We start from the raw sequence: 25,232 nt of genomic DNA on the forward strand, positions 1-25,232 counted from the left end.
ATCTCAATACTTTGTAATATATCCTTTGTTGGCAATGACAGAGGTCAAACGTTTTCTGTAAGTCTTCACAAGGTTGCCACACACTGTTGTTGGTATGTTGGCCCATTCCTCCATGCAGATCTCCTCTAGAGCAGTGATGTTTTTGGATTTTCGCTTGGCAGCACGGACTTTCAACTCCCTCCAAAGGTTTTCTATAGGGTTGAGATCTGGAGACTGGATAGGCCACTCCAGGACCTTGAAATGCTTCTTACGAAGCCACTCCTTCGTTGCCCTGGCGGTGTGCTTTGGATCATTGTCATGTTGAAAGACCCAGCCATGTTTCATCTTCAATGCCCTTGCTGATGGAAGGAGGTTTGCACTCAAAATCTCACGATACATGGCCCCATTCATACTTTCATGTACCCGGATCAGTCGTCCTGGCCCCTTTGCAGAGAAACAGCCCCAAAGCATGATGTTTCCACCACCATGCTTTACAGTAGGTATGGTGTTTGATGGATGCAACTCAGTATTCTTTTTCCTCCAAACACGACAAGTTGTGTTTCTACCAAACAGTTCCAGTTTGGTTTCATCAGACCATAAGACATTCTCCCAAAACTCCTCTGGATCATCCAAATGCTCTCTAGCAAACTTCAGAAGGGCCCAGACATGTACTGGCTTAAGCAGTGGGACACGTCTGGCACTGCAGGATCTGAGTCCATGGTGGCGTAGTGTGTTACTTATGGTAGGCCTTGTTACATTGGTCCCAGCTCTCTGCAGTTCATTCACTAGGTCCCCCCGCGTGGTTCTGGGATTTTTGCTCACCGTTCTTGTGATCATTCTGACCCCACGGGGTGGGATTTTGCGTGGAGCCCCAGATCGAGGGAGATTATCAGTGGTCTTGATCGTCTTCCATTTTCTAATTATTGCTCCCACTGTTGATTTCTTCACTCCAAGCTGGTTGGCTATTGCAGATTCTGTCTTCCCAGCCTGGTGCAGGGCTACAATTTTGTTTCTGGTGTCCTTTAACAGCTCTTTGGTCTTCACCATAGTGGAGTTTGGAGTCAGACTGTTTGAGGGTGTGCACAGGTGTCTTTTTATACTGATAACAAGTTTAAACAGGTGCCATTACTACAGGTAATGAGTGGAGGAAAGAGGAGACTCTTAAAGAAGAAGTTACAGGTCTGTGAGAGCCAGAAATCTTGATTGTTTGTTTCGGACCAAATACTTATTTTCCACCATAATATGCAAATAAAATGATAAAAAAACAGACAATGTGATTTTCTGGATTTTTATTTCTCAGTTTGTCTCCTATAGTTGAGGTCTACCTATGATGTAAATTACAGACGCCTCTCATCTTTTTAAGTGGTGGAACTTGCACTATTGCTGAATGACTAAATACTTTTTTGCCCCACTGTAATTCTATATACAGAATACTTTAATGCTTGACATTTGGAGCTTCTCAGTTTCATTGTAATGTGTATGGGTAACCCATCTGTGCAATATTTGTCATAAATCCTCATCTTCAATAATGTTTGGGCAAATATTGTGGCATTACTTAGATAGCACTATATCCATATCCATTTCACAACATAAAATCCGTAAGGGGGTTCTGTGGGTTGGGACACCCACCATAATTCTCCCTTTGGTATCTGTATGAAATTTCTGTAAATCACACAGAACATTTGCTTGGTACTTGATTTAAATAAATTGTTTGGAAATGCAATTCCTTCTATTGTTACCCTGCAGTTAAGGACCTGGGCCACATGCAGTACTTTGGCTATTCTGGTGAGTCTCGTGGACCGGGGCAGCCAAAGGACTCACACACTCAGCCGCCTGGAGTCTCACTTTCACTGGATTCTGCATCTTCAGGAAAGAAATGATGGGACAAGGAGCAATCAGCTCCAGCTGAAACAATTGAGCCCGTCTGTCTAAGAGGGCTTCAGGCGTGATGACATCACTATATCAAGCCACCTATGCCTGAGTAGACAGAGCAGACCGAAACAGCAGGGGAACGGGGTTAAGTGAGTATTTTTATTATATTTTATTGACAGTAAATTGTGGCAAAATGTTTGGACATAATACTGTCTTGAAACATAATACTGTGCAAGAGGGCTGTGTTGAAAAACTGTGCAAGAGGAATGTATAGGTACATAATACAGTGAAAGAGGCTATGTGGGAAATATCATACTGTGCAAGAGGGCTATGTGGGGAAATATATTGTACAATGGGGTTTTACAGGAACATCATTCCTCATGGGAGCTGTCTTGGGACATAATACTATTTAAAGGGGCTGTGTGAGGGTATATGATACTTTTTGAGGGGACACCATGCTGTGAAGGAGGACTGTGTAGGGATGTCATTCTGTGTAAGAAGGCTGTGTGGGGCATCATACTGCGTTGGGTGCTCTGTGGCGACATACTGTGTGAGAGGACATGATACTGTTTAAGGGGCTGCTTGGCGACATCATACTGTGTGGGGGGACTGTGAGGACATCATATTGTGAATAACAGGAGCAGTATGATTAACTGCATTTTATAAACGCTATAAAAAGCAGTATAATATATGATTTTGATTGGCTGCTACAGGTAAGAATACGTGTTGCAATAAGCCCTATCGTTACATGCATCAGCAGCGGCTGTGAGTCAGTAGACTTAATTCTCCTCAATAATAAGTGATAAAAATTAATATAAAACTATAATAATGAGCGGAATTAAGATGCCTACAGTAAGAGTTCCATCATATCAGCAAAGCGTATTAAATTGTTAAAAGTGGAGATGCGATTGTGTATGAAAGATCTCAGAATAATCTCAGGATAATTTTGTGTAATGTCATCATTCTTCTTAAAGGGGATATTCAGGATTTTAAAAACATGGCTGCTTTCTTTCTAAAGCAGTATCAGATCTGTTCGTAGGCTATGTACAGTATTGCAGCTCAGTCCCATTCACTTCAATGGCACTAAGCTTCAGTACCAGACACAACTCCTGGACAGATGTGGTGTGATTCTGGAAAAAAGCAGTCATATTTTTACAATCCTATTTTATCTTTTATGTCCTACATTATTTCTTAAAGCTTCATCAAAATCATTCTCGAGTGATCTCAAATAAATTAGAGATGGTTTATAGTGATGAGAGAACGTGCTTGGATAAGATGTTATCCGAGCATGCTCGTGTGCTAACCGAGTATCTTTGGCATGCTCAAAAATTATATTATATGGGGGTTGGTTACCGGGAACTTTATTTCAACCGCAAAAAAAATAAAAAAACAATGATTTTTCATTCCTTCTCTCCAGCGAACGCTGCTCGAGAGAAGAAATGAATGGCGGCTTCAGCACCACGCTGGGGGACAGCGCTTATTGTAGCGCTGTCTCCTGCACGGCACACGGACTGCACATGGACAGCATCCGTGTGCGGTACGTGTTTTACACGGAACCATTGACTTTAATGGGTCCGTGTGATCCGTGCGCTCCCACAAACACTGACATGTCTCCGTGTTTTTCAAACAGACACACGGTCCGTGAAAACACGCTGACATGTGCAGAGACACATTGATTTTAATGTGTCTACGTGAGTCAGTGTCTCCGGTACGTGAGAAAACTGTCACCACATGTACCGGAGCCACTGACGTGTGAAACAGGCCTAATGCAAACAGCAAATATCTGAAAAATGCACAAAAAACAAAAGGTATAATCATAATAATGATGATAATGAAATAAAGTCTACAACAGTAGTTGTGTTTGAAAAAAAAATAGCAACCTTTCTGCTGTAGACAAAGGCACCTTTAGAAGGTATTGGGTGTAACAATCTCATTACTGGGTTCTTAGTTAATGACAGCTAATTTTCTCACGTCTCTGGGAGTCTAAACAGTGCCAAACCCTCGGAGAACAGGCCTTAGGCATTAATATGTGATAAAGTGGGTTTCCTTTTCTGCTGAATGACCTCAGAGACTTTTTACTATGTACATGCAAGTAAATGACCCATAGCTGTGCAGCTCCTGCTGAGTTATTAAACTCCATTACATCACATCTCTCGAGGACGGAACGAAGTTTGCAGAATGTTCAGCCACCAACGTATTCTGACAATTGCCTATTATATTTACAGTACTAATCTCATCAAGGTGCTGGGTTCTGAATGTGCTCATTTGCTGTAGTAAGCAGTATGACTATTGATTATATAGAGTAGCATGGTACACCAGGGAGACATTATTTAATACACCTGCTACGAAGGGATTTATAAAATGTGATGCATTCAGGCAGCACAGTCATTAAGAAGAATATCTAGCCACAGGACGCATATTAAAACAGAGGCCTGCACTGCTTGTTGCATATTTTTCCATCATGGCCACTGCTGTTTCTAAATTAGTATTAAAAACCTGACATACCGGCAGATTAATATTTAAAGAAACTGTGAACATTATAATTGCAAAAGATGGATATGTTTTGCATCAGAAGTTATAAAAAGGTTAAAATGGGTATGGGGGGTCTTATGATAAAACAGAGTCATGCTATGTATTGATATATTTGGGATTTTTAATTACACAATAACATTTTTAGGTGTTTTTAAAAAGGCTACATTACTCCCATACTTAAAATAAACCGTCGAAAGGGGGCAATCACTTTTTAGACTGGTCCCATCCCCATTATTCACATGTCTGGCATGAACTTTTGTTGGACTCAAAGCATTGCATAGAAGGGAGTAAGGTGAAAATGACCTTTAAAACAGATCAATACAAATTCAATACATTAACGACCTCTTGAAGACTTTTTCTTTTTGCTTTTGATTAAAAATTTTCTTTGCTTTTGAAAAGTCATACGTTTTTATTTTTGTTCAGCAACATAACCATACCATGTTTTTTGCTGATGAGTTGTGGTTTTGATTGACACTATTCATTTCACCATATAATATACTGGGAAAAAAATGACAGAAAATTCCAAGTGGGGTAAAATTGGAAATAAACTGCAGTTTCGCAATTGCTTTTTGAAATTCACTTTCAGTAAAAATGATGAGTTAAGATTGTTCTAAAAGTCAATTTCATTCATTATTTGGGAGGCAAAGTAACCCCAAAACAGTAATTCATTTTTTGTGACCCATCATATGAGATACATATGATATTTTATCATTTTGGGCAATTATGTAGGAAAAGATAAGTATGTTATTTTTTTTTCGTATTACACTTTGTTATTTAGGTTTCTGGAAGAGGATAGTGATTTGTAACTTTTATGTTTGGGAATTTTATTTCTTAAAAAAGAAACTGTTATTACTATTTTTATTAATACTCCCCCATGGGATTAGAGCCTTTGAACCTTCAGTTTGCATTGTGTAATGAAGTGACAGATCTGTGGACAGACATTTCTTGGTCTCTGTGGTGTCCAGAACCTGAGGGTTCTTTAATAGAAGATTGAGCTTCTGCTGCATGGAGTAATATAAGGAATACTATGCTATTGATGTTATGCTATGTTTTTTCGGGCACTACAGTTTGGTACTATGGTATACTGTAATATGGCTAACTACTTTTTCTGTACATTATTTCAGTTACAGGAATCTGCTGCCCTAACCATGAGTAGGTTTTAAAAAGTGCTAGACTGGTGAAGAAGTTCCCGCTGGGTGTCTCTCCTCTGGTTTTCATTAGGGGGAGACCAAGTTGGAAGGAGCTGGCACAGAGCTAGTGACAGGGGTGGATTAAGGGTAGCCAGGGCCCCGGGCTGTTCAGACACTGTGGGCCCCCCCCGGTCATGTGACGGGGTCATGCGATGGGGTCATGCGACGGGGTCATGTGTGTCATGTTACAAAGATTTTGTAAGCCGCCACCATAACACGGTAGACACTTTTGGCCGGGCCCTACTCTACTGCATATTGCCCCAGTGTCCAGCAATCTGCCCCAGTGTGTCCAGCATTGCCCCCAGACAGTGTGCCCACCAGCAATCTGCCCCAGTGTGTCCAGCATTGCCCCAGACAGTGTGTACAGCAATCTGCCCCAGTGTGTCCAGCATATTACCCCATTGTGTCCAGCAATCTGCCCTAGTATGTCCAGCATATTGCCCCAGTGTGTCCAGCAATCTGCCCCAGTTTGTCCAGCATTGCCCCAGACAGTGTGTCCAGCAATCTGCCCCAGTGTGTCCAGCATATTACCCCCAGTGTGTCCAGCAATCTGCCCTAGTATGTCCAGCATATTGCCCCAGTGTGTCCAGCAATCTGCCCCAGTGTGTCCAGCATTGCCCCAGACAGTGTGTCCAGCAATCTGCCCCAGCATGTCCAGCATATTACCCCCAGTGTGTCTAGCAATCTGCCCTAGTATGTCCAGCATATTGCCCCAGTGTGTCCAGCAATCTTCCCCAGTGTGTCCAGCATTGCCCCAGACAGTGTGTCCAGCATATTCCCCCCAGTGTGTCCAGCAATCTGCCCCAGTGTGTCCAGCATATTGCCCCAGTGTGTCCAGCAATCTGCCCCAGTGTGTCCAGCATTGCCCCCAGACAGTGTGTCCAGCAATCTGCCCCAGTGTGTCCAGCATTGCCCCCAGTGTGTCCAGCAATCTGCCCCAGTGTCTCCAGCATTGCCCCCAGTGTGTCCGACTCCAGCAATCTGCCCCATTGTCTCCAGCAATCTGCCCCAGTGTTTCCAGCATTCTGGCCCGCCCGGGCCCCCCGGATTGCCATTAGCAAAAAAAAAAAAAACTAGTTCTCCTCACCTGACCTGTGTGCTCCAGCAGCGAGCTCCCTCCAGCAGCGCGCACTTGCAGGCAACTGACAATGCCGTCAGACGCCAGCGACGTGTGCGCTGCGCCTGCAGCCGACTTCAGCTGCCAGCCTCCAATTTAGCTGGCGGCTGTTGTTAACTATTGACGTGCGGTGTCCAGCAATCTGCCCCAGTGTGTCCAGCATTGCCCCCAGACAGTGTGTCCACCAGCAATCTGCCCCAGTGTGTCCAGCATTGCCCCAGACAGTGTGTCCAGCACTCTGCCCCAGTGTGTCCAGCATATTACCCCCAGTGTGTCCAGCAATCTGCCCCAGCGTGTCCAGCATTGCCCCCAGACAGTGTGTCCACCAGCAATCTGCCCCAGTGTGTCCAGCATTGCCCCAGACAGTGTGTCCAGCAATCTGCCCCAGTGTGTCCAGCATTGCCCCCAGACAGTGTGTCCACCAGCAATCTGCCCCAGTGTGTCCAGCATTGCCCCAGACAGTGTGTCCAGCAATCTGCCCCAGTGTGTCCAGCATATTACCCCCAGTGTGTCCAGCAATCTGCCCCAGTGTGTCCAGCAATCTGCCCCAGTGTATCCAGCATTGCCCCCAGTGTGTCCAGCAATCTGCCCCAGTGTCTCCAGCATTGCCCCCAGTGTGTCCAACTCCAGCAATCTGCCCCAGTGTCTCCAGCATTTTGGCCCACCCGGGCCCCCCGGATTGCCGTTAGCAAAAAAAAAAAATAACGAGTTCTCCTCACCTGACCTGTGCGCTCCATCAGCGAGCTCCCTCCAGCAGCTCGCACTCGCAGGCGACTGACAATGATGTCAGATGCCGGCGACGTGTGCACTGCGCCTGTGGCTGACTTCAGCTGCCAGCCTCCAATTTGGCTGGCGGCTGTTGTTAACTATTGACGTGCGGGCGCACGCCCGCACATCAATAGGTGAAACTGCCGCAGCGCCGGTAGGTGCCCGGTGAGCAGATGAGACGGGGCCCGATGCGGGCCCCCTCTCTGCCCACCAGGCCCATATGCCAGTCAGGGCAGTAATGCCCTGACTGGCGGCGGGCAATCTGAGCTGTAGCCGAGGGTCCCCCCACACCGCTGGGCCCTGGGCTACCGCCCAGATTGACCCTATGATAATCCGCCCCTGGCTAGTGACTGTAGTGGTAAGACGTTAACTGAGCACGCTTGTGCTTAATCGAGTATTTTCGATGTGCTCGAAAATTATGCTCTAGTCACCACGGCTGCATGTCGTGCGACTGTTCGACAGCTGCTACACATGCAGTGATTCTCAACAAATAGGCAATTCCTGCATGTGAAGAGGTTGCAGTTGCACAACTCAAGCATATTTTTCGAGTATGCCGACATGCTGGATTAGCATCCGAGCTCGCGCGCTCATCACTACTAGCCAGTTGACACTTTTTACTGAAACCAAAACTTTTCTCTTTCTTTCTTAGAAATGTTGTTGTTTTAGTGGAAAACATAGTTCATTGTTGTCACGTAGCCTGTTGGTATTTCATGCTTCTTGCGGTTAGCGCAGCATGAATCGGATAATAGGTTTTCTTTAAATAAAAACTCAGTCCACTTTACGCTGTTCTATGACTAGAATTACCATCATTTCAGAAAAATATTAAAATTTTGAGTCCTCAGTGGTTGATATCTTTTAATGGCTAACTGAAAAGATGGTAACAAATAGCAGCTTTCAAGACTACTCAGGTCTCTTCATCAGGCATAGTAAAACACAAATTCTGAAGAGTCACATATTTAACATAACAGGACACTAGAATAATGCAATAAATAAGATGAGTGACCTGAAATCTCATAAGAAAAGAAATATAAGAAATATAAGAATGCCACTTGATTTTCTTGATTGACAAAATGAAAATAAAAAGCTGAAATATTAAAGATCTATTGTACTTTTGTTATAGGTGAGTACCAAGTGCCGTGGTCTTTGGTGGGAATGTGTCACCAACGTATTTGATGGAATCACAACCTGCGATGAATATGACTCCATATATGCAGAGCACCCATGTACGTATTGCTAAGATATGGACAATATGCATTTTTGTTTTCAGTAGCTTTCCTCGAACATCTTAAAGCAATCTTCCATGCTTTGGTAAATGTATCTATACATTTATACCTTTCTAATGCATTTATATAGCAACATACGTCCTTTTTATGCAATATAGCAGTAATATAGCACTTCAATAAGTATATAACAACAAAAAATGGTCCAGGAATGGAAAAGCGCCACAGGACTTGTAACAAAATAAACAAAAAAAAAAGAAATAAAATCAATACATTTTTATTTTATATGATAAGCATAAAACAAATATTTAAAAGATGTATCTTGTGAGGGACACAGAACTAGTTAGTGGCTCACATATTAATAGTCTGACAAATGTGATTAAAAGGGGGCATGGAACATGGAACAAAAGTCCTAAATCAGTGTGGGTAAGCCAACACAGGCGTAGCTAGGGTTTTGGTTCAAGGGGGGCAAAACTTCTGAGTGGGCCCCTAGCCAGGTAACGTTGATAACAACTGGGTGACGCACCCTAATAGAGGTGGAAAACCTCAGCAGATGACTGCGATGTTGCTGAAAATAATCTCTATATAAAGATCAATATTGATATTACTGCCATATAGTCAATGGTAGATACCAGTCCTACGGAACATAGAGATTACAGGACAGTTACAGTTAGTGACTTACCGCTGACATTCTTTCTGATGGAATTGTTCACTTTTCACATCATTTCCATCTGGCCCAGACTGACAAGACAACTTCTTCCAGCCAGTACTCAGTTGCAGAGATTATAGCACAGACACATTTCACGTCTCATGTTTTCAACACTGTCCCCAATGGGACTATCCCCAACCTGCACCTACAACTCCTCATCCTGCTGATACCCCAATGCTGAGTCGCATGTGTCCTTATTACTGCAACTACAATACTGCATGCCCCCTAAATTCTAAAACTACCCTCTAGAATATAGTAATGCTGTGTGCAAGTGCCCTAGAAACAGTGCCCACATTTTGTCCCCTGGAAAGTAATAATGCCCTGTGTACCCCTTTGACAGTCACAGGAACCTGAGTTCCCCTATAACAATAAGTGGCCATTTTACATTTTACAATGTTCTGAGTCTCCACCCTGTACAGTTCCCTTATATACAGTATGATGCTCTCTTATACACCGTATAATACCTCCTTATTGTATATATACTGCCCCCTTAGTATCCTCCAAACTGTTTGAAAGCTCCAACACTGTATGATGGCCCCTAGATAGCCTCCATATAGTATAATGCACCAGATAGCCCTCAATATAGTATAATTCACTCTCCATGGACCTCCATATAGTATAATGTACTCCCCACAAGCAGACTCTATATTGTATAATGCATTCCTCATAGGCAGAATCTATATAGTATAATGCACTCCCAATAGGCAGACGCTACTTAGTATAATGCACTCCCCATAGGCAGACTCTACATAGCATAATGCACTCCCCATAGGCAGATGCTACATAGCATAATGCACTCCCCATAGGCAGACTCTACATAGTATAAACTCTACATAGCATAATGCACTCCCCATAGGCAGATGCTACATAGCATAATGCACTCCCCATAGGCAGACTCTACATAGTATAATGCACTCCCCATAGGCAGACTCTATGTAGTATAATGCATTCTCCATGGACAGACTCTATATAGTTCTTTTTCTATCTTTCTGACCGCTCCTTCAGTGTATTGTTTGCTGGCTCCACTTCATCTCCTCTTCCTGTTGGGGTCGCTCAGGGCTCAGTTCTTGGCCCTCTTCTCATCTCTCTGCACTGCCCCAATTGGACAGACCATCAGCAGATTTGGCTTTCAGTACCATCTTTATGCTGAGGACATTCAACTATACACGTCAATCCCTGACCTTACCCCCACTGTATTACAGAATGCCAGTGACTGTCTCCAACATCATGTCCACTCTCTATCTGAAACTCAACCTTTCCAAAACTGAACTTCTGCTCCTGCCATCTAATCACCATCCTTAAAGCTGACATCTCCCTCTCCTTGTTAATTTTAACAGTGCCCTCACAGAGACTGAAATTTGCTACTGAGAGTCCATGTAAAAATTTCACCCGCAGAGCATGGAGCAGAGTACCCCTACATTTGCAGCTTACAAATTTCACCCACAGAGCATGTTTCCACATTTCTCTGAGAAAGCTGATTTCAAATTTATCTCATAGGTCTTGTTTCCACATTTCCACCTCAGAAATTGATAACAATTTTCACCCAGAGAGCATGTTTCCACATTTATCCCACAGAAGCTGATAACTAATTTCACCCACAGAGCATGGGTCTACATTTATCCCACAGAAGTCGATAATAAATTTCACCCACAGAGCATGTTTTCCCATTTATCTGAGAAAGCTGATTAAAAATTTCACACCCAGAAAACAGAGCACAGTACCCTCTCAGCTCCAAAACGTCTGCTCCAGTAGCGTACATTACAAATGCCATCGATGAATAACTGATAGTATGATTTTGGATTGAGCTGGTGGTCCGCAGCAAGGCTTGCTACTGGCAATCCAGTTAAAAGTTTCACCCACAGAGCATGAGGCAGAGTACCCATACAAAAGCAGCTTATAGTTTTCACCCACAGGGCCAAACTTTTAGCTTCAGTAGAGCAGCCACAAATAAAAAGCTCATAGTTTGATTCTGTATAGAGCTGGTGGTCCACCACGAGGCTTGTCACCACCAGTCCCTTTGCCTTGACACGCCTCCCCAGTGCTGTTGCCTTAGGTTCCTGTGGGCCCAAAGTGTTATCTCTTGAAAAAGTTAGTGTTCAAAGAAGGCAACCATGCCTGAATACTTCAGCTATAAATAATGGAATTGTACTCCATTTCTATTTTCTTGTTTGTTGGACCTGGGGCCGTGATTAAGAGGGGAGCCGGTGGAACACAAAGTGAAGGAACTTTCAGCCATCTAATCTCAAACCGCCCACTGGTGGGGTTGCAAAGTACACACATATAACAGAGAATTAGGTTTCTATTCCAGGAAGGCAATTTGAGAAACATGTAACACATTCAAAGAAGGCAGCAGTCAAGCGAATTAACCACTTCTCAACTGAGTCAGCAGTTGATACTGAGAGACAAAATATCCATGGCAACTTAGAGGCTCTGAATTTTGGAATGAGTAGTTAAATTCTTTAATCAATATTAGGCCCAGTCACAAAGGTAAAATTATTTTTTTAGGCACAATACATGTACAGACACGACTGAAGAGTACATAGATGCTTTTGGCCACAGTCACCCCACAGAAGCTAATAAAAAATTTCACCCACAGAGCATGTTTGCACATTTCCATGGCGAAGATAATTAAAAAATTCACACCCAGACAATGAGGCACAGTATCTCCACAGGCATGGTTGAATGAACACACAGTGGCTTAACCCCCTTAACGACCGCAGATACGCCTTTTAACGGCGACAGTTAAGGGTACTTAAACCACAGCACCATTAATTAACGGCGCTGTGGAAAAAGTGAATAGCGCCCCCCAGAGTCGGATTTTCTCTGGGGTCTCGGTTGCCGGGGGTAGCCGAGACCCCAGAGAACATGATTTGGGTTTTTTTTACCGACCCCCGAGTTGCGATCGCCGGTAATTAACCGTTTACCAGCGATCGCAAAAAAAAAACCGCGATCTCCCTTTTAATTTCTCTGTCCTCCGATGTGATCGCACATCAGAGGACAGAGAAATGGGGTCCCCGATAGCCCCCCGATACTAACCTGTCTCCCCCGGTGCTCCTCGTGGCTCCCGATGGGCACCGCCATCTTCTTCCGGCAAAAAAATGGCGGGCGCATGCGCAGTTCGCCCGCCGGCCGGCACCCGGAGGATCTTTGGGGTCTCGGCTGCCGGGGGTAGCCGAGACCACAAAGAACATGATCGGAATCGGTTCTTACCGACCCCTGTTTTGCGATCGACGGTAATTAACTGATTACCGGCGGTCGCAAAAAAAAAAAAAAAGTCATCGGTCATTCTCTGTCCTCTGATGTGATCGCACATCAGAGGGCAGAGAAATAGGAGGATTTGGGGACCCTGCTATACTTACCGGTGTCCCTGGGTCCTCCTGCGTCCCCTCCTGCCCGCCGACTTCTTCCTATGGAAAGAAAATGGCAGGCGCATGCGCAGTGCGCCCGCTCTCTGCTGCCATCTGCCGGCCGGCAGGAGAGAGGAGTTGGGGCTAAAATTAGAGTTAGGGTTAGGGTTGGGGCTAAATTTAGGGTTAGGGTTGGGGCTAAATTTAGGGTTAGGGTTAGGGCTAGGGTTAGGGCTAGGGTTAGGCTTCTTTCACACTTGCGTCGGTACGGGGCCATCGCAATGCGTCAACCCGACGTACCGACGCACGTTGTGAAAATTGTGCACAACGTGGGCAGCGGATGCAGTTTTTCAACGCATCCGCTGCCCAGTCTATGTCCTGGGGAGGTGGGGGCAGAGTTACGGCCACTTATGAGCATAAATGGCGGACGCGATGTACAAAAAAAGGTTACATTGAACATTTTTTTGTGACGACGGTCCGCCAAAACACAACGGATCCAGTGCACGATGGACGCGACGTGTGGCCATCCGTCGGCAATACAAGTCTATGGGCAAAAATGGCATCCTGCGGGCACATTTGCAGGATCCGTTTTTTGTCCAAAACGATGGATTGCGACGGATGCCACACGACACAAGTGTGAAAGTAGCCTTAGGGTTAGGGTTAGGGTTGGGGCTAAAGCTAGGGCTATGGTTAGGGTTAAATTTAGGGTTAGGGTTGGGGCTAAATTTAGGGTTAGGGCTAAAGTTAGGGTTAGGGCTAGGGTTGGGGCTAAAATTAGGGTTAGGGCTAGGGTTAGGGTTAGGGTTGGGGCTTAAGTTAGGGTTAGGGCTAGGGTTGGGGCTAAAGTTAGGGTTAGGGCTAGGGTTAGGGTTGGGGCTAAAGTTAGGGCTAGGGTTGGGGCTAAAGTTAGAGCTAGGGTTGAGGCTAAAGTTTGGGTTAGAGTTGGGATTAGGGTTTGGATTAGGATTGGTATTAGGGTTAGGGTTGGCATTAGGGTTACGTTTGGGATTAGGGTTAGGTTTGTGGTTGGGGTTGAGATTAGGATTAGGGGTGTGTTGGATTTAGGGTTTTGATTAGGGTTATGGTTAGGGTTGTTTTGGGGTTAGGGTTGTGATTATCATTAGGGTTGTGATTAGGATTATGGATCGGGTTGGGATTAGGGTTAGGGGTGTGTTGGGGTTAGGGTTGGAGTTAGAATTGGGGGGTTTAGGTACATCAGGGGGTTTAGGTACATCAGGGGTTCTCCAAACACGACAGCCAATTTTGCGCTCAAAAAGTCAAATGGAGCTCCCTCCCTTCTGAGCTCTGCCATGCGCCCAAACAGTGGTTTACCCCCACATATGGGGCATCAGCGTACTCGGGATAAATTGGACAACAACTTTTGGGGTCCAATTTCTCCTGTTACCCTTGTGAAAATAAAAACTTGGGGGCTAAAAAATCTTTTTTGTGGAAAAAAAAAATATTTATTATTTTCACGACTCTGCATTATAAACTTCTGTGAAGCTCTTGGGCATTCAAAGTTCTCACCACACATCTAGATAAGTTCCTTGGGGGGTCTAGTTTCCAAAATGGGGTCACTTGTAGGGGGTTTCTACTGTTTAGGTACATCAGGGGCTCTGCAAACGCAACATAATGCCCGCAAACCAATCTATCAAAGTCTGCATTCCAAAACGGCGCTCCTTCCCTTCCGAGCTCTGCCGTGCGCCCAAACAGTGGTTTACCCCCACATATGGGGTACCATCATACTCAGGACAAATTGACAACAACATTTGGGGTCCAATTTCTCCTGTTACCCTTGTGAAAATAAAAACTTGGGGCTAAAAATCTTTTTTGTGGAAAAAAAAATATTTTTTATTTTCACAACTCTGCATTATAAACTTCTGTGAAGCACTTGGGCATTCAAAGTTTTCAGCACATATCTAGATAAGTTCCTTGGGGGGTCTAGTTTCCAAAATGGGGTCACTTGTGGGGGGTTTCTACTGTTTAGGCACATCAGGGGCTCTCCAAACGCGACATGGCGTCCGATCTCAATTCCAGCCAATTCTACATTGAAAAAGTAAAACGGCACTCCTTCTCTTCCAAGCTCTGCGGTGCACCCAAACAGTGGTTTACTCCCACATATGGGGTATCGACGTACTCAGGAGAAATTGCCCAACAACTTTTGTGGTCTAATTTCTCCTGTTACCCTTGTGAAAATTAAAAATTTGGGGACAAAAAGATCAGTTTTGTAGAAAAAATGCAATTTTTTATTTTCACGGCTCTACGTTATAAACTTCTGTGAAACACCTGGGGGTTTAAAGTGCTCACCACACATCTAGATAAGTTCCATAAGGGGTCTAGTTTCCAAAATGGTGTCACTTGTGGGGGGTTTCTACTGTTTAGGCACATCAGGGGCTCTCCAAACGCGACATGGCGTCCGATCTCAATTCCAGCCAATTCTACATTGAAAAAGTAAAACGGCACAACCTTCTCTTCCAAGCTCTGTGGTGCACCCAAACAGTGGTTTACCCCCACATATGGGGTATCGACGTATTCAGGAGAAAATGCACAACAACATTTATGGTTAAATTTCTGTTTTTACACTTGTGAAAATAAAAAAAATGGTTCTGAAGTAAAATGTTTGCAAAAAAAAGTTAAATGTTCATTTTTTCCTTCCACATTTTTTGAGTTCTTGTGAAGCACGTAAAGGGTTAATAAACTTCTTGAATGTGGTTTTGAGCACCTTGAGGCGTGCAGTTTTTAGAATGGTGTCAGACTTGGTTATTTTCTATCATATAGACCCCTCAAAATGACTTAAAATGTGATGTGGTCCCTAAAAAAAAATGGTGTTGTAAAAATGAGAAATTGCTGGTCAACTTTTAACCCTTATAACTCCCTAACAAAAAAAAATATTGGTTTCCAAAATTGTGCTGATGTAAAGTAGACATGTGGGAAATGTTATTTATTAACTATTTTTCGTGACATATCTCTGTGATTTAAGGGCATAAAAATACAAATTTTGAAAATTGCTAAATTTTTAAAATTTTCGCCATATTTCCACTTTTTTCATAAATAATCGCAAGTAATATCAAAGAAATGTTACCACTACCATGAAGTACAATATGTTATGAAAAAACATTCTCAGAATCAGCGGGATTCGTTAAAGAGTTCCAGAGTTATAACCTCATAAAGTGACAGTGGTCAGAATTGTAAAAATTGGCTTGGTCATTAAAGGGCCACTGTCACCCCCCTCCAGCCGTTATAAACTAAAAGAGCCACCTTGTGCAGCAGTAATGCTGCATTCTAACAAGGTGGCTCTTTTAGTTTTTGGTTCAAGTATTCCCAAAATAAAGCGTTTTTAAACTTAGCCAAAATACCTGTCTTTAAACAGGGAGGCGGGTCCTCACTCCCCAGCTTCAACCGCTACTCACTCCAATCTTCAGGCGATTTCGGCGCCGCCCCCTCAGCGCTGTTTACGCTTCAAAACCGGCGCCTGCGCTGTGTACTACTGTGCTGCACAGGCGCAGAGAGCTCTGGCCATCTGACGTCACAGCCAGGCTTGCAGACTGCGCCTGTGCGGCCGCCCTGCTTATGAATCCCAGCACCGCACTGTGCATAATGCATAACACACCGTGCGGGGCTGGGATTCCAAAGGTGGGTGGCCGCACTGCCCGCACAGGCGCAGTCTGCAAGCCTGGCTGTGACGTCAGACGGCCAAAGCTTTCTGCGCCTGCACAGCTCAGTAGTACAAAGTGCAGGCGCCGGTTTTGAAGCGTAAACAGCGCTGAGGGGGCGGCGCCGAAATCGCCTGAAGATTGGAGTGACGGCAGAGTAGCGGTTGAAGCTGGGGAGTGAGGACCTGCCTCCCTGTCTAAAGACCGGTATTTTGGCTAAGTTTAAAAACGCTTTATTTTGGGAATACTTGAACCAAAAACTAAAAGAGCCACCTTGTTAGAATGCAGCATTACTGCTTCACAAGGTGGCTCTTTTAGTTTATAACGGCTGGAGGGGGGTGACAGTGGCCCTTTAAGTACCAAATTGGCTGTCACTAAGGGGTTAAAGGCAAAGTACTCCCACATATTTGGGTTAAAGAATACACACAGCTGCTTTTGGTGCAGTACCATCACAGACATAGTTACATAACCGTAGATTAATATGTTTAGATGCACATCACTCCCCCAACACAGTTGACGAATATAAAAACTTTTGGTTACGCATGGTACTATCACAGACACGGGTGCAGAGTAGGGTTGAGCGACTTTCATTTTTTTAAGATCGAGTAGGGTTTTGGGAAACCCGATTTTGTCCAGAGTCGAGTCGAGTGCAGTCGGCCGATTATCGCTAAAAGTCGGGGATCGACCGAAACACGAAACCCAATGCAAGTCAATGGGGAAGCATAGTCGGCAGTGAGTGGAGGCCAGGAAAACACCTACAGTGCCCATTTTAATGCCAAAAACATCCATTCTTGTTTCTGAAGCTTGTCAATCTTAATTAACTTTATAATAATAGTTGGGCATAGGGAATTGGGGGTCATTTGGCAAAAGTTGTGGGGGGAGTAGGGCCGGCTCAAGTTTTTCGTGGGCCCAGGAAATGCGGACTACGTCACGGCGGTGTTGCAGGGAAAGGTAATTATTTAAAAGTTGCAAGTGCTGTGATCCTGAGCAAGCAGGGGGGGGGCCCACTCGTTCGCATTGCCACTGGCACAGGGCCCCTCAAAGTACGGCGGTGTGTTTGCATGGCGGGGGCGCCTCCCACCAGCAGCGACACTTTTGCGTACTCTGAGGGGCCCTGTGCCAGTGACGTCGCCAACGAGTATGCCCCCCCACCTGATGAAGGAACCTGCACTTTCATCTGCACCTTCCTCTTTGTCCCTGTGTAAGGTGGTATAACATGCGGGAAGGGGAACCTTACTTTCAGCAGGGACAGATTCTGGCTGTGTAGAGTACAAGGGGAATGTAGTGGTCTCGGTCAATGTACCAGCAGACTCATTTAGCAGTGGCTGGGCAATGGGCAGGATGAGGAGGAAACAGATATAGGGCCAAAGAATAAAGTAGGCTACATGCAGTTCAAAATTGGTAACAGGACTAAACAGGCGGCATTGCTTTGTTCAGTGGAGTAGCAAACCCAAGAGCAGCAGACACTGTTTCAAGGGCCTAACCACACTAGTAGGCCAAATGCAGTTTAATATCTGATAGTATAGGGCGAAAGCCAGAATGTGGAAGCTCAGCTTTGTTCAGTTGAGGACAACACCAGGGAGGGGCAGACACCTTTAGTAGGCCGGAAAAGCCTATTGCATTTTTTAAAATGGTAATTTGGAGCAGAAGGTTGAAGCTCAGCTTTATTTAGTTGAGGGCAACACCAGGGAGGGGCAGAAGCCGTTAGTAGGCCCTAACCACCATTTTTTTTTTAAAACCACTTAATGAGAGCCGGAAGGTTGAAGCTCAGCTTTATTTAGTTGAGGACAACACCAGGGAGGGGCAGAAGCCGTTAGTAGGCCCTAACCACCATTTTTTTTTTTTAAAACCACATAATGAGAGCCGGAAGGTTGAAGCTCAGCTTTATTTAGTTGAGGACAACACCAGGGAGGGGCAGAAGCCGTTAGTAGGCCCTAACCACCTTTTTTTTTTTAAAACCACATAATGAGAGCCGGAAGGTTGAAGCTCAGCTTTATTTAGTTGAGGACAACACCAGGGAGGGGCAGAAGCCGTTAGTAGGCCCTAACCACCTTTTTTTTTTTTAAAACCACATAATGAGAGCCGGAAGGTTGAAGCTCAGCTTTATTTAGTTGAGGACAACACCAGGGAGGGGCAGAAGCCGTTAGTAGGCCCTAACCACCATTTTTTTTTTTAAAACCACATAATGAGAGCCGGAAGGTTGAAGCTCAGCTTTATTTAGTTGAGGACAACACCAGGGAGGGGCAGAAGCCGTTAGTAGGCCCTAACCACCTTTTTTTTTTTTAAAACCACATAATGAGAGCCGGAAGGTTGAAGCTCAGCTTTATTTAGTTGAGGACAACACCAGGGAGGGGCAGAAGCCGTTAGTAGGCCCTAACCACCTTTTTTTTTTTTAAAACCACATAATGAGAGCCGGAAGGTTGAAGCTCAGCTTTATTTAGTTGAGGACAACACCAGGGAGGGGCAGAAGCCGTTAGTAGGCCCTAACCACCATTTTTTTTTTTAAAACCACATAATGAGAGCCGGAAGGTTGAAGCTCAGCTTTATTTAGTTGAGGACAACACCAGGGAGGGGCAGAAGCCGTTAGTAGGCCCTAACCACCATTTTTTTTTTTAAAACCACATAATGAGAGCCGGAAGGTTGAAGCTCAGCTTTATTTAGTTGAGGACAACACCAGGGAGGGGCAGAAGCCGTTAGTAGGCCCTAACCACCTTTTTTTTTTTTAAAACCACATAATGAGAGCCGGAAGGTTGAAGCTCAGCTTTATTTAGTTGAGGACAACACCAGGGAGGGGCAGAAGCCGTTAGTAGGCCCTAACCACCATTTTTTTTTTTAAAACCACATAATGAGAGCCGGAAGGTTGAAGCTCAGCTTTATTTAGTTGAGGACAACACCAGGGAGGGGCAGAAGCCGTTAGTAGGCCCTAACCACCTTTTTTTTTTTTTAAAACCACATAATGAGAGCCGGAAGGTTGAAGCTCAGCTTTATTTAGTTGAGGACAACACCAGGGAGGGGCAGAAGCCGTTAGTAGGCCCTAACCACCTTTTTTTTTTTTAAAACCACATAATGAGAGCCGGAAGGTTGAAGCTCAGCTTTATTTAGTTGAGGACAACACCAGGGAGGGGCAGAAGCCGTTAGTAGGCCCTAACCACCATTTTTTTTTTTAAAACCACATAATGAGAGCCGGAAGGTTGAAGCTCAGCTTTATTTAGTTGAGGACAACACCAGGGAGGGGCAGAAGCCGTTAGTAGGCCCTAACCACCTTTTTTTTTTTTAAAACCACATAATGAGAGCCGGAAGGTTGAAGCTCAGCTTTATTTAGTTGAGGACAACACCAGGGAGGGGCAGAAGCCGTTAGTAGGCCCTAACCACCATTTTTTTTTTTAAAACCACATAATGAGAGCCGGAAGGTTGAAGCTCAGCTTTATTTAGTTGAGGACAACACCAGGGAGGGGCAGAAGCCGTTAGTAGGCCCTAACCACCTTTTTTTTTTTTAAAACCACATAATGAGAGCCGGAAGGTTGAAGCTCAGCTTTATTTAGTTGAGGACAACACCAGGGAGGGGCAGAAGCCGTTAGTAGGCCCTAACCACCTTTTTTTTTTTTAAAACCACATAATGAGAGCCGGAAGGTTGAAGCTCAGCTTTATTTAGTTGAGGACAACACCAGGGAGGGGCAGAAGCCGTTAGTAGGCCCTAACCACCTTTTTTTTTTTTAAAACCACATAATGAGAGCCGGAAGGTTGAAGCTCAGCTTTATTTAGTTGAGGACAACACCAGGGAGGGGCAGAAGCCGTTAGTAGGCCCTAACCACCTTTTTTTTTTTTAAAACCACATAATGAGAGCCGGAAGGTTGAAGCTCAGCTTTATTTAGTTGAGGACAACACCAGGGAGGGGCACACAGACAGACTCCTTTAGTAGGCCTGAAAAGCCTATTGCATTTTTCAAAATGGTAATTTGGAGCAGAAGGTTGAAGCTCAGCTTTATTTAGTTGAGGGCAACACCAGGGAGGGGCAGAAGCCGTTAGTAGGCCCTAACCAAAGTTGAAGGCCAAATGCAGTTTAATTTCTGATACTATAGGCCGAAAGCCAGAAGGTGGAAGTTCCGATTTAGACAGTGGAGCACAATTTGAATTAGGGACTGCAGACAGACTTAGTAGGCTGTCCCCTGTGGACCATGCATCCACCACATTAACCCATTGCGCCGTAATGGACACGTAATCTTCCGTGGCCATGCCTACAGGTCCATGCGTCTGTTGTCAGGTGCACCTTTGTACTCACAGATTGCCAGAGTGCATGGACAATGCGGTCTTCTACATGCTGGTGGAGGGTTGGGATGGCTTTTCTCGCAAAAGAAGTGTCGACTGGTTAGCTTGTAGCGTGGTACAGCGTAGTCCATCATGGCCTTATTAATAGTAAATAAAATATATAACTAGGCTCTATGAACTTTTAAATAGGTTCCAGGGGTACACGGGCAGCATTGGTGTGGTCAGTGGAGGAGTATTGCAAGTAGGGGCTGCAGACAGGCTATCAAAGGCCTAAAATAACAAACAGTAGGCAGTCATGGCAGTTTTACATCGGTTACATGGATACACAGGCAGGCACTCCAGGCAGCATTGTGGTCAGTGGAGGAGTATTGCAAGTAGGGGCCGCAGACAGGCTATCAAAGGCCTAAAATAACAAACAATAGGCTCATTGCAGTTTTACAGCGGTTACATGGATAGACGGGCAGGCAGCTTGGTGGTGGTGAGTGGAGGAGTATTTAAAGTAGGGACCGCAGACAGGCTTCAAAGGCCTAACATAAGAAAATGGGCTGGCTGTAGGCACTTTATAATTGGTTCCAGGGGTACACGGGCAGCAGTGGTCTGGTCAGTGGAGGAGTATTTAAAGTAGGGACCGCAGACAGGCTTCAAAGGCCTAACATAAGAAAATGGGCTGGCTGTAGGCACTTTATAATTGGTTCCAGGGGTACACGGGCAGCAGTGGTCTGGTCAGTGGAGGAGTATTTAAAGTAGGGACCGCAGACAGGCTATCAAAGGCCTAACATAACAAACAATAGGCTCATGATGGCAGTTTCACAGCGGTTACATGGATACACGGGCAGGCAGCTTGGTGGTGAGTGGAGGAGTATTTAAAGTAGGGACCGCACACAGGCTATCAAAGGCCTAAAATAACAAACAATAGGCTCATGGCAGTTTCACAGCGGTTACATGGATACACGGGCAGGCAGCTTGGTGGTGGTGAGTGGAGGAGTATTTAAAGTAGGGACCGCAGACAGGCTTCAAAGGCCTAACATAAGAAAATGGGCTGGCTGTAGGCACTTTATAATTGGTTCCAGGGGTACACGGGCAGCAGTGGTCTGGTCAGTGGAGGAGTATTTAAAGTAGGGACCGCAGACAGGCTATCAAAGGCCTAACATAACAAACAATAGGCTCATGATGGCAGTTTCACAGCGGTTACATGGATACACGGGCAGGCAGCTTGGTGGTGAGTGGAGGAGTATTTAAAGTAGGGACCGCAGACAGGCTATCAAAGGCCTAACATAAGAAAATGGGCTGGCTGTAGGCACTTTATAATTGGTTCCAGGGGTACACGGGCAGCAGTGGTCTGGTCAGTGGAGGAGTATTTAAAGTAGGGACCGCAGACAGGCTATCAAAGGCCTAACATAACAAACAATAGGCTCATGATGGCAGTTTCACAGCGGTTACATGGATACACGGGCAGGCAGCTTGGTGGTGAGTGGAGGAGTATTTAAAGTAGGGACCGCAGACAGGCTATCAAAGGCCTAAAATAACAAACAATAGGCTCATGGCAGTTTCACAGCGGTTACATGGATACACGGGCAGGCAGCTTGGTGGTGAGTGGAGGAGTATTTAAAGTAGGGACCGCACACAGGCTATCAAAGGCCTAAAATAACAAACAATAGGCTCATGGCAGTTTCACAGCGGTTACATGGATACACGGGCAGGCAGCTTGGTGGTGGTGAGTGGAGGAGTATTTAAAGTAGGGACCGCAGACAGGCTTCAAAGGCCTAACATAAGAAAATGGGCTGGCTGTAGGCACTTTATAATTGGTTCCAGGGGTACACGGGCAGCAGTGGTCTGGTCAGTGGAGGAGTATTTAAAGTAGGGACCGCAGACAGGCTATCAAAGGCCTAAAATAACAAACAATAGGCTCATGGCAGTTTTACAGCGGTTACATGGATACACAGGCAGCTTGGTGGTGAGTGGAGGAGTATTTAAAGTAGGGACCGCAGACAGGCTATCAAAGGCCTAAAATAACAAACAATAGGCTCATGGCAGTTTCACAGCGGTTACATGGATACACGGGCAGGCAGCTTGGTGGTGGTGAGTGGAGGAGTATTTAAAGTAGGGACCGCAGAAAGGCTTCAAAGGCCTAACATAAGAAAATGGGCTGGCTGTAGGCACTTTATAATTGGTTCCAGGGGTACACGGGCAGCAGTGGTCTGGTCAGTGGAGGAGTATTTAAAGTAGGGACCGCAGACAGGCTTCAAAGGCCTAACATAAGAAAATGGGCTGGCTGTAGGCACTTTATAATTGGTTCCAGGGGTACACGGGCAGCAGTGGTCTGGTCAGTGGAGGAGTATTTAAAGTAGGGACCGCAGACAGGCTATCAAAGGCCTAACATAACAAACAATAGGCTCATGGCAGTTTCACAGCGGTTACATGGATACACGGGCAGGCAGCTTGGTGGTCAGTGGAGGAGTATTTAAAGTAGGGACCGCAGACAGGCTATCAAAGGCCTAAAATAACAAACAATAGGCTCATGGCAGTTTTACAGCGGTTACATGGATACACAGGCAGCTTGGTGGTGAGTGGAGGAGTAGTGCAAGGAGTGTCTGTCCCAGTACTCCCAAAATATAAATAGATGTTAATGTCTCGCAAAACAACCAAAACAAAAAAAAAAGGTGGCATACTTAGGTACAGGGGTGGGCTCATCTACTGAGTTTCTGACATTGTAATTTGGCAGTAACTATTTAATGGTGCCAATATAGGACACAGACACAGACTACTTTAAGTTGCATCATAGATGTCTACAAATTTGTATTGTCAGTGCCAGACATTGAATGATGTCAGCGAATAGACTAAAGATTGGTGGAGCTGTGCGACATAATTTTGCACGTGGTAGAGCACATTTTGAGCTGGGGTAGGGGGGAACTCTCTTGAGGCCGGCGGGACCGCCCCAGGGCCCCTCATGTTACAACGGTGTGTCTGACGTTGGGTGCGCACCACCACCGCCAGAGACACTACATTGTACTATGAGGGACCCAGTAGCAATGCCGTCAACCAAAAGCGAGCACACCCACCTCTTCAGACAAACAGCAGTCTCACGGGTGCTTGCGCCAAGTCGCGATACCACGGCCCCGTGTGGGGAGTTTTGCCATTTAGGGAGGTGTAAACATGTCGTATGCTGTACAATCAGCTGCAGCAAATTAGACATTAGAAAAGTAATTCACAGGCAAGAGCTTTTCATAGGAAAGCTAGGTGTCGGCCGGGCAAGGTGGGGCAAAAGATTTCGAAATCCAGTTGTGGTTCATTTTAATGAATGTTAGATCGTCAACATTTTGGGTAGCCAGACGAGTCCTTTTTTCGGTTAATATTGAACCTGCAGCACTGAATACTCTTTCTGATAGGACACTTGCTGCCGGGCAAGCAAGCTCCTGCAATGCATATTCTGCCAATTCTGGCCAGGTGTCTAATTTGGAGGCCCAGTAATCAAATGGGAATGACGGTTGAGGGAGAACATCGATAAGGGATGAAAAATAGTTAGTAACCATACTGGACAAATGTTGTCTCCTGTCACTTTCAATTGATGCAGCAGTACCTGTCCTGTCTGCGGTCATAGCAAAATCACTCCACAACCTGGTCAGAAAACCCCTCTGTCCAACGCCACTTCTGATGTGTGCACCCCTAACACTCCTAGTCTGCTGCCCCCTGGAGCTTGTGTGAGAACGATCACGTGCGCTGTGTGCTGGGAATGCCTGAAGCAAACGGTCAACAAGAGTTGATTGTTTGGTTGCTAATATTAGTTCCAAGTTCTCATGTGGCATAATATTTTGCAATTTGCCTTTATAGCGTGGATCAAGGAGGCAGGCCAACCAGTAATCGTCATCGTTCATCATTTTCGTAATGCGTGTGTCCCTTTTTAGGATACGTAAGGCATAATCCGCCATGTGGGCCAAAGTTCCAGTTGTCAAATCTCCGGTTGTGATTGGTTGAGGGGCAGTTGCAGGCAAATCTACGTCACTTGTGTCCCTCAAAAAACCAGAACCCGGCCGTGACACGCAACCAATTTCCTGTGCCCCCGTGAAAGTTTCCGCATTAAAAATATACTCATCCCCATCATCCTCCTCGTCCTCCACCTCCTCTTCGCCCGCTACCTCGTCCTGTACACTGCCCTGACCAGACAATGGCTGACTGTCATCAAGGCTTCCCTCTTCCTCTGGTGCAGACGCCTGCTCCTTTATGTGCGTCAAACTTTGCATCAGCAGACGCATTAGGGGGATGCTCATGCTTATTACGGCGTTGTCTGCACTAACCAGCCGTGTGCATTCCTCAAAACACTGAAGGACTTGACACATGTCTTGTATCTTCGACCACTGCACACCTGACAACTCCATGTCTGCCATCCTACTGCCTGCCCGTGTATCCTCCCACAAATAAATAACAGCACGCCTCTGTTCGCACAGTCTCTGAAGCATGTGCAGTGTTGAGTTCCACCTTGTTGCAACGTCTATGATTAGGCGATGCTGGGGAAGGTTCAAAGACCGCTGATAGGTCTGCATACGGCTGGCGTGTACAGGCGAACGTCGGATATGTGAGCAAAG

The 25,232-nt window shown here is 45.4% G+C and overlaps 1 protein-coding gene across 1 annotated transcript in view; it reads left to right on the plus strand.

Annotated features, from left to right (window-relative positions):
• The window catches only part of CLDN16 (claudin 16), a 457,823-nt gene that overhangs the window by 263,164 nt on the left and 169,427 nt on the right, over window positions 1–25,232 (plus strand). The window contains exon 3 of the mRNA XM_077290299.1: window positions 8,579–8,681. Within this exon, the coding sequence (XP_077146414.1) occupies window positions 8,579–8,681 (103 nt within the window). The remainder of the gene's footprint in view (window positions 1–8,578; window positions 8,682–25,232) is intronic.

Source organism: Ranitomeya variabilis, chromosome 2, assembly GCF_051348905.1.
Source record: "Ranitomeya variabilis isolate aRanVar5 chromosome 2, aRanVar5.hap1, whole genome shotgun sequence".
Classification (NCBI taxonomy): domain Eukaryota; kingdom Metazoa; phylum Chordata; class Amphibia; order Anura; family Dendrobatidae; genus Ranitomeya; species Ranitomeya variabilis.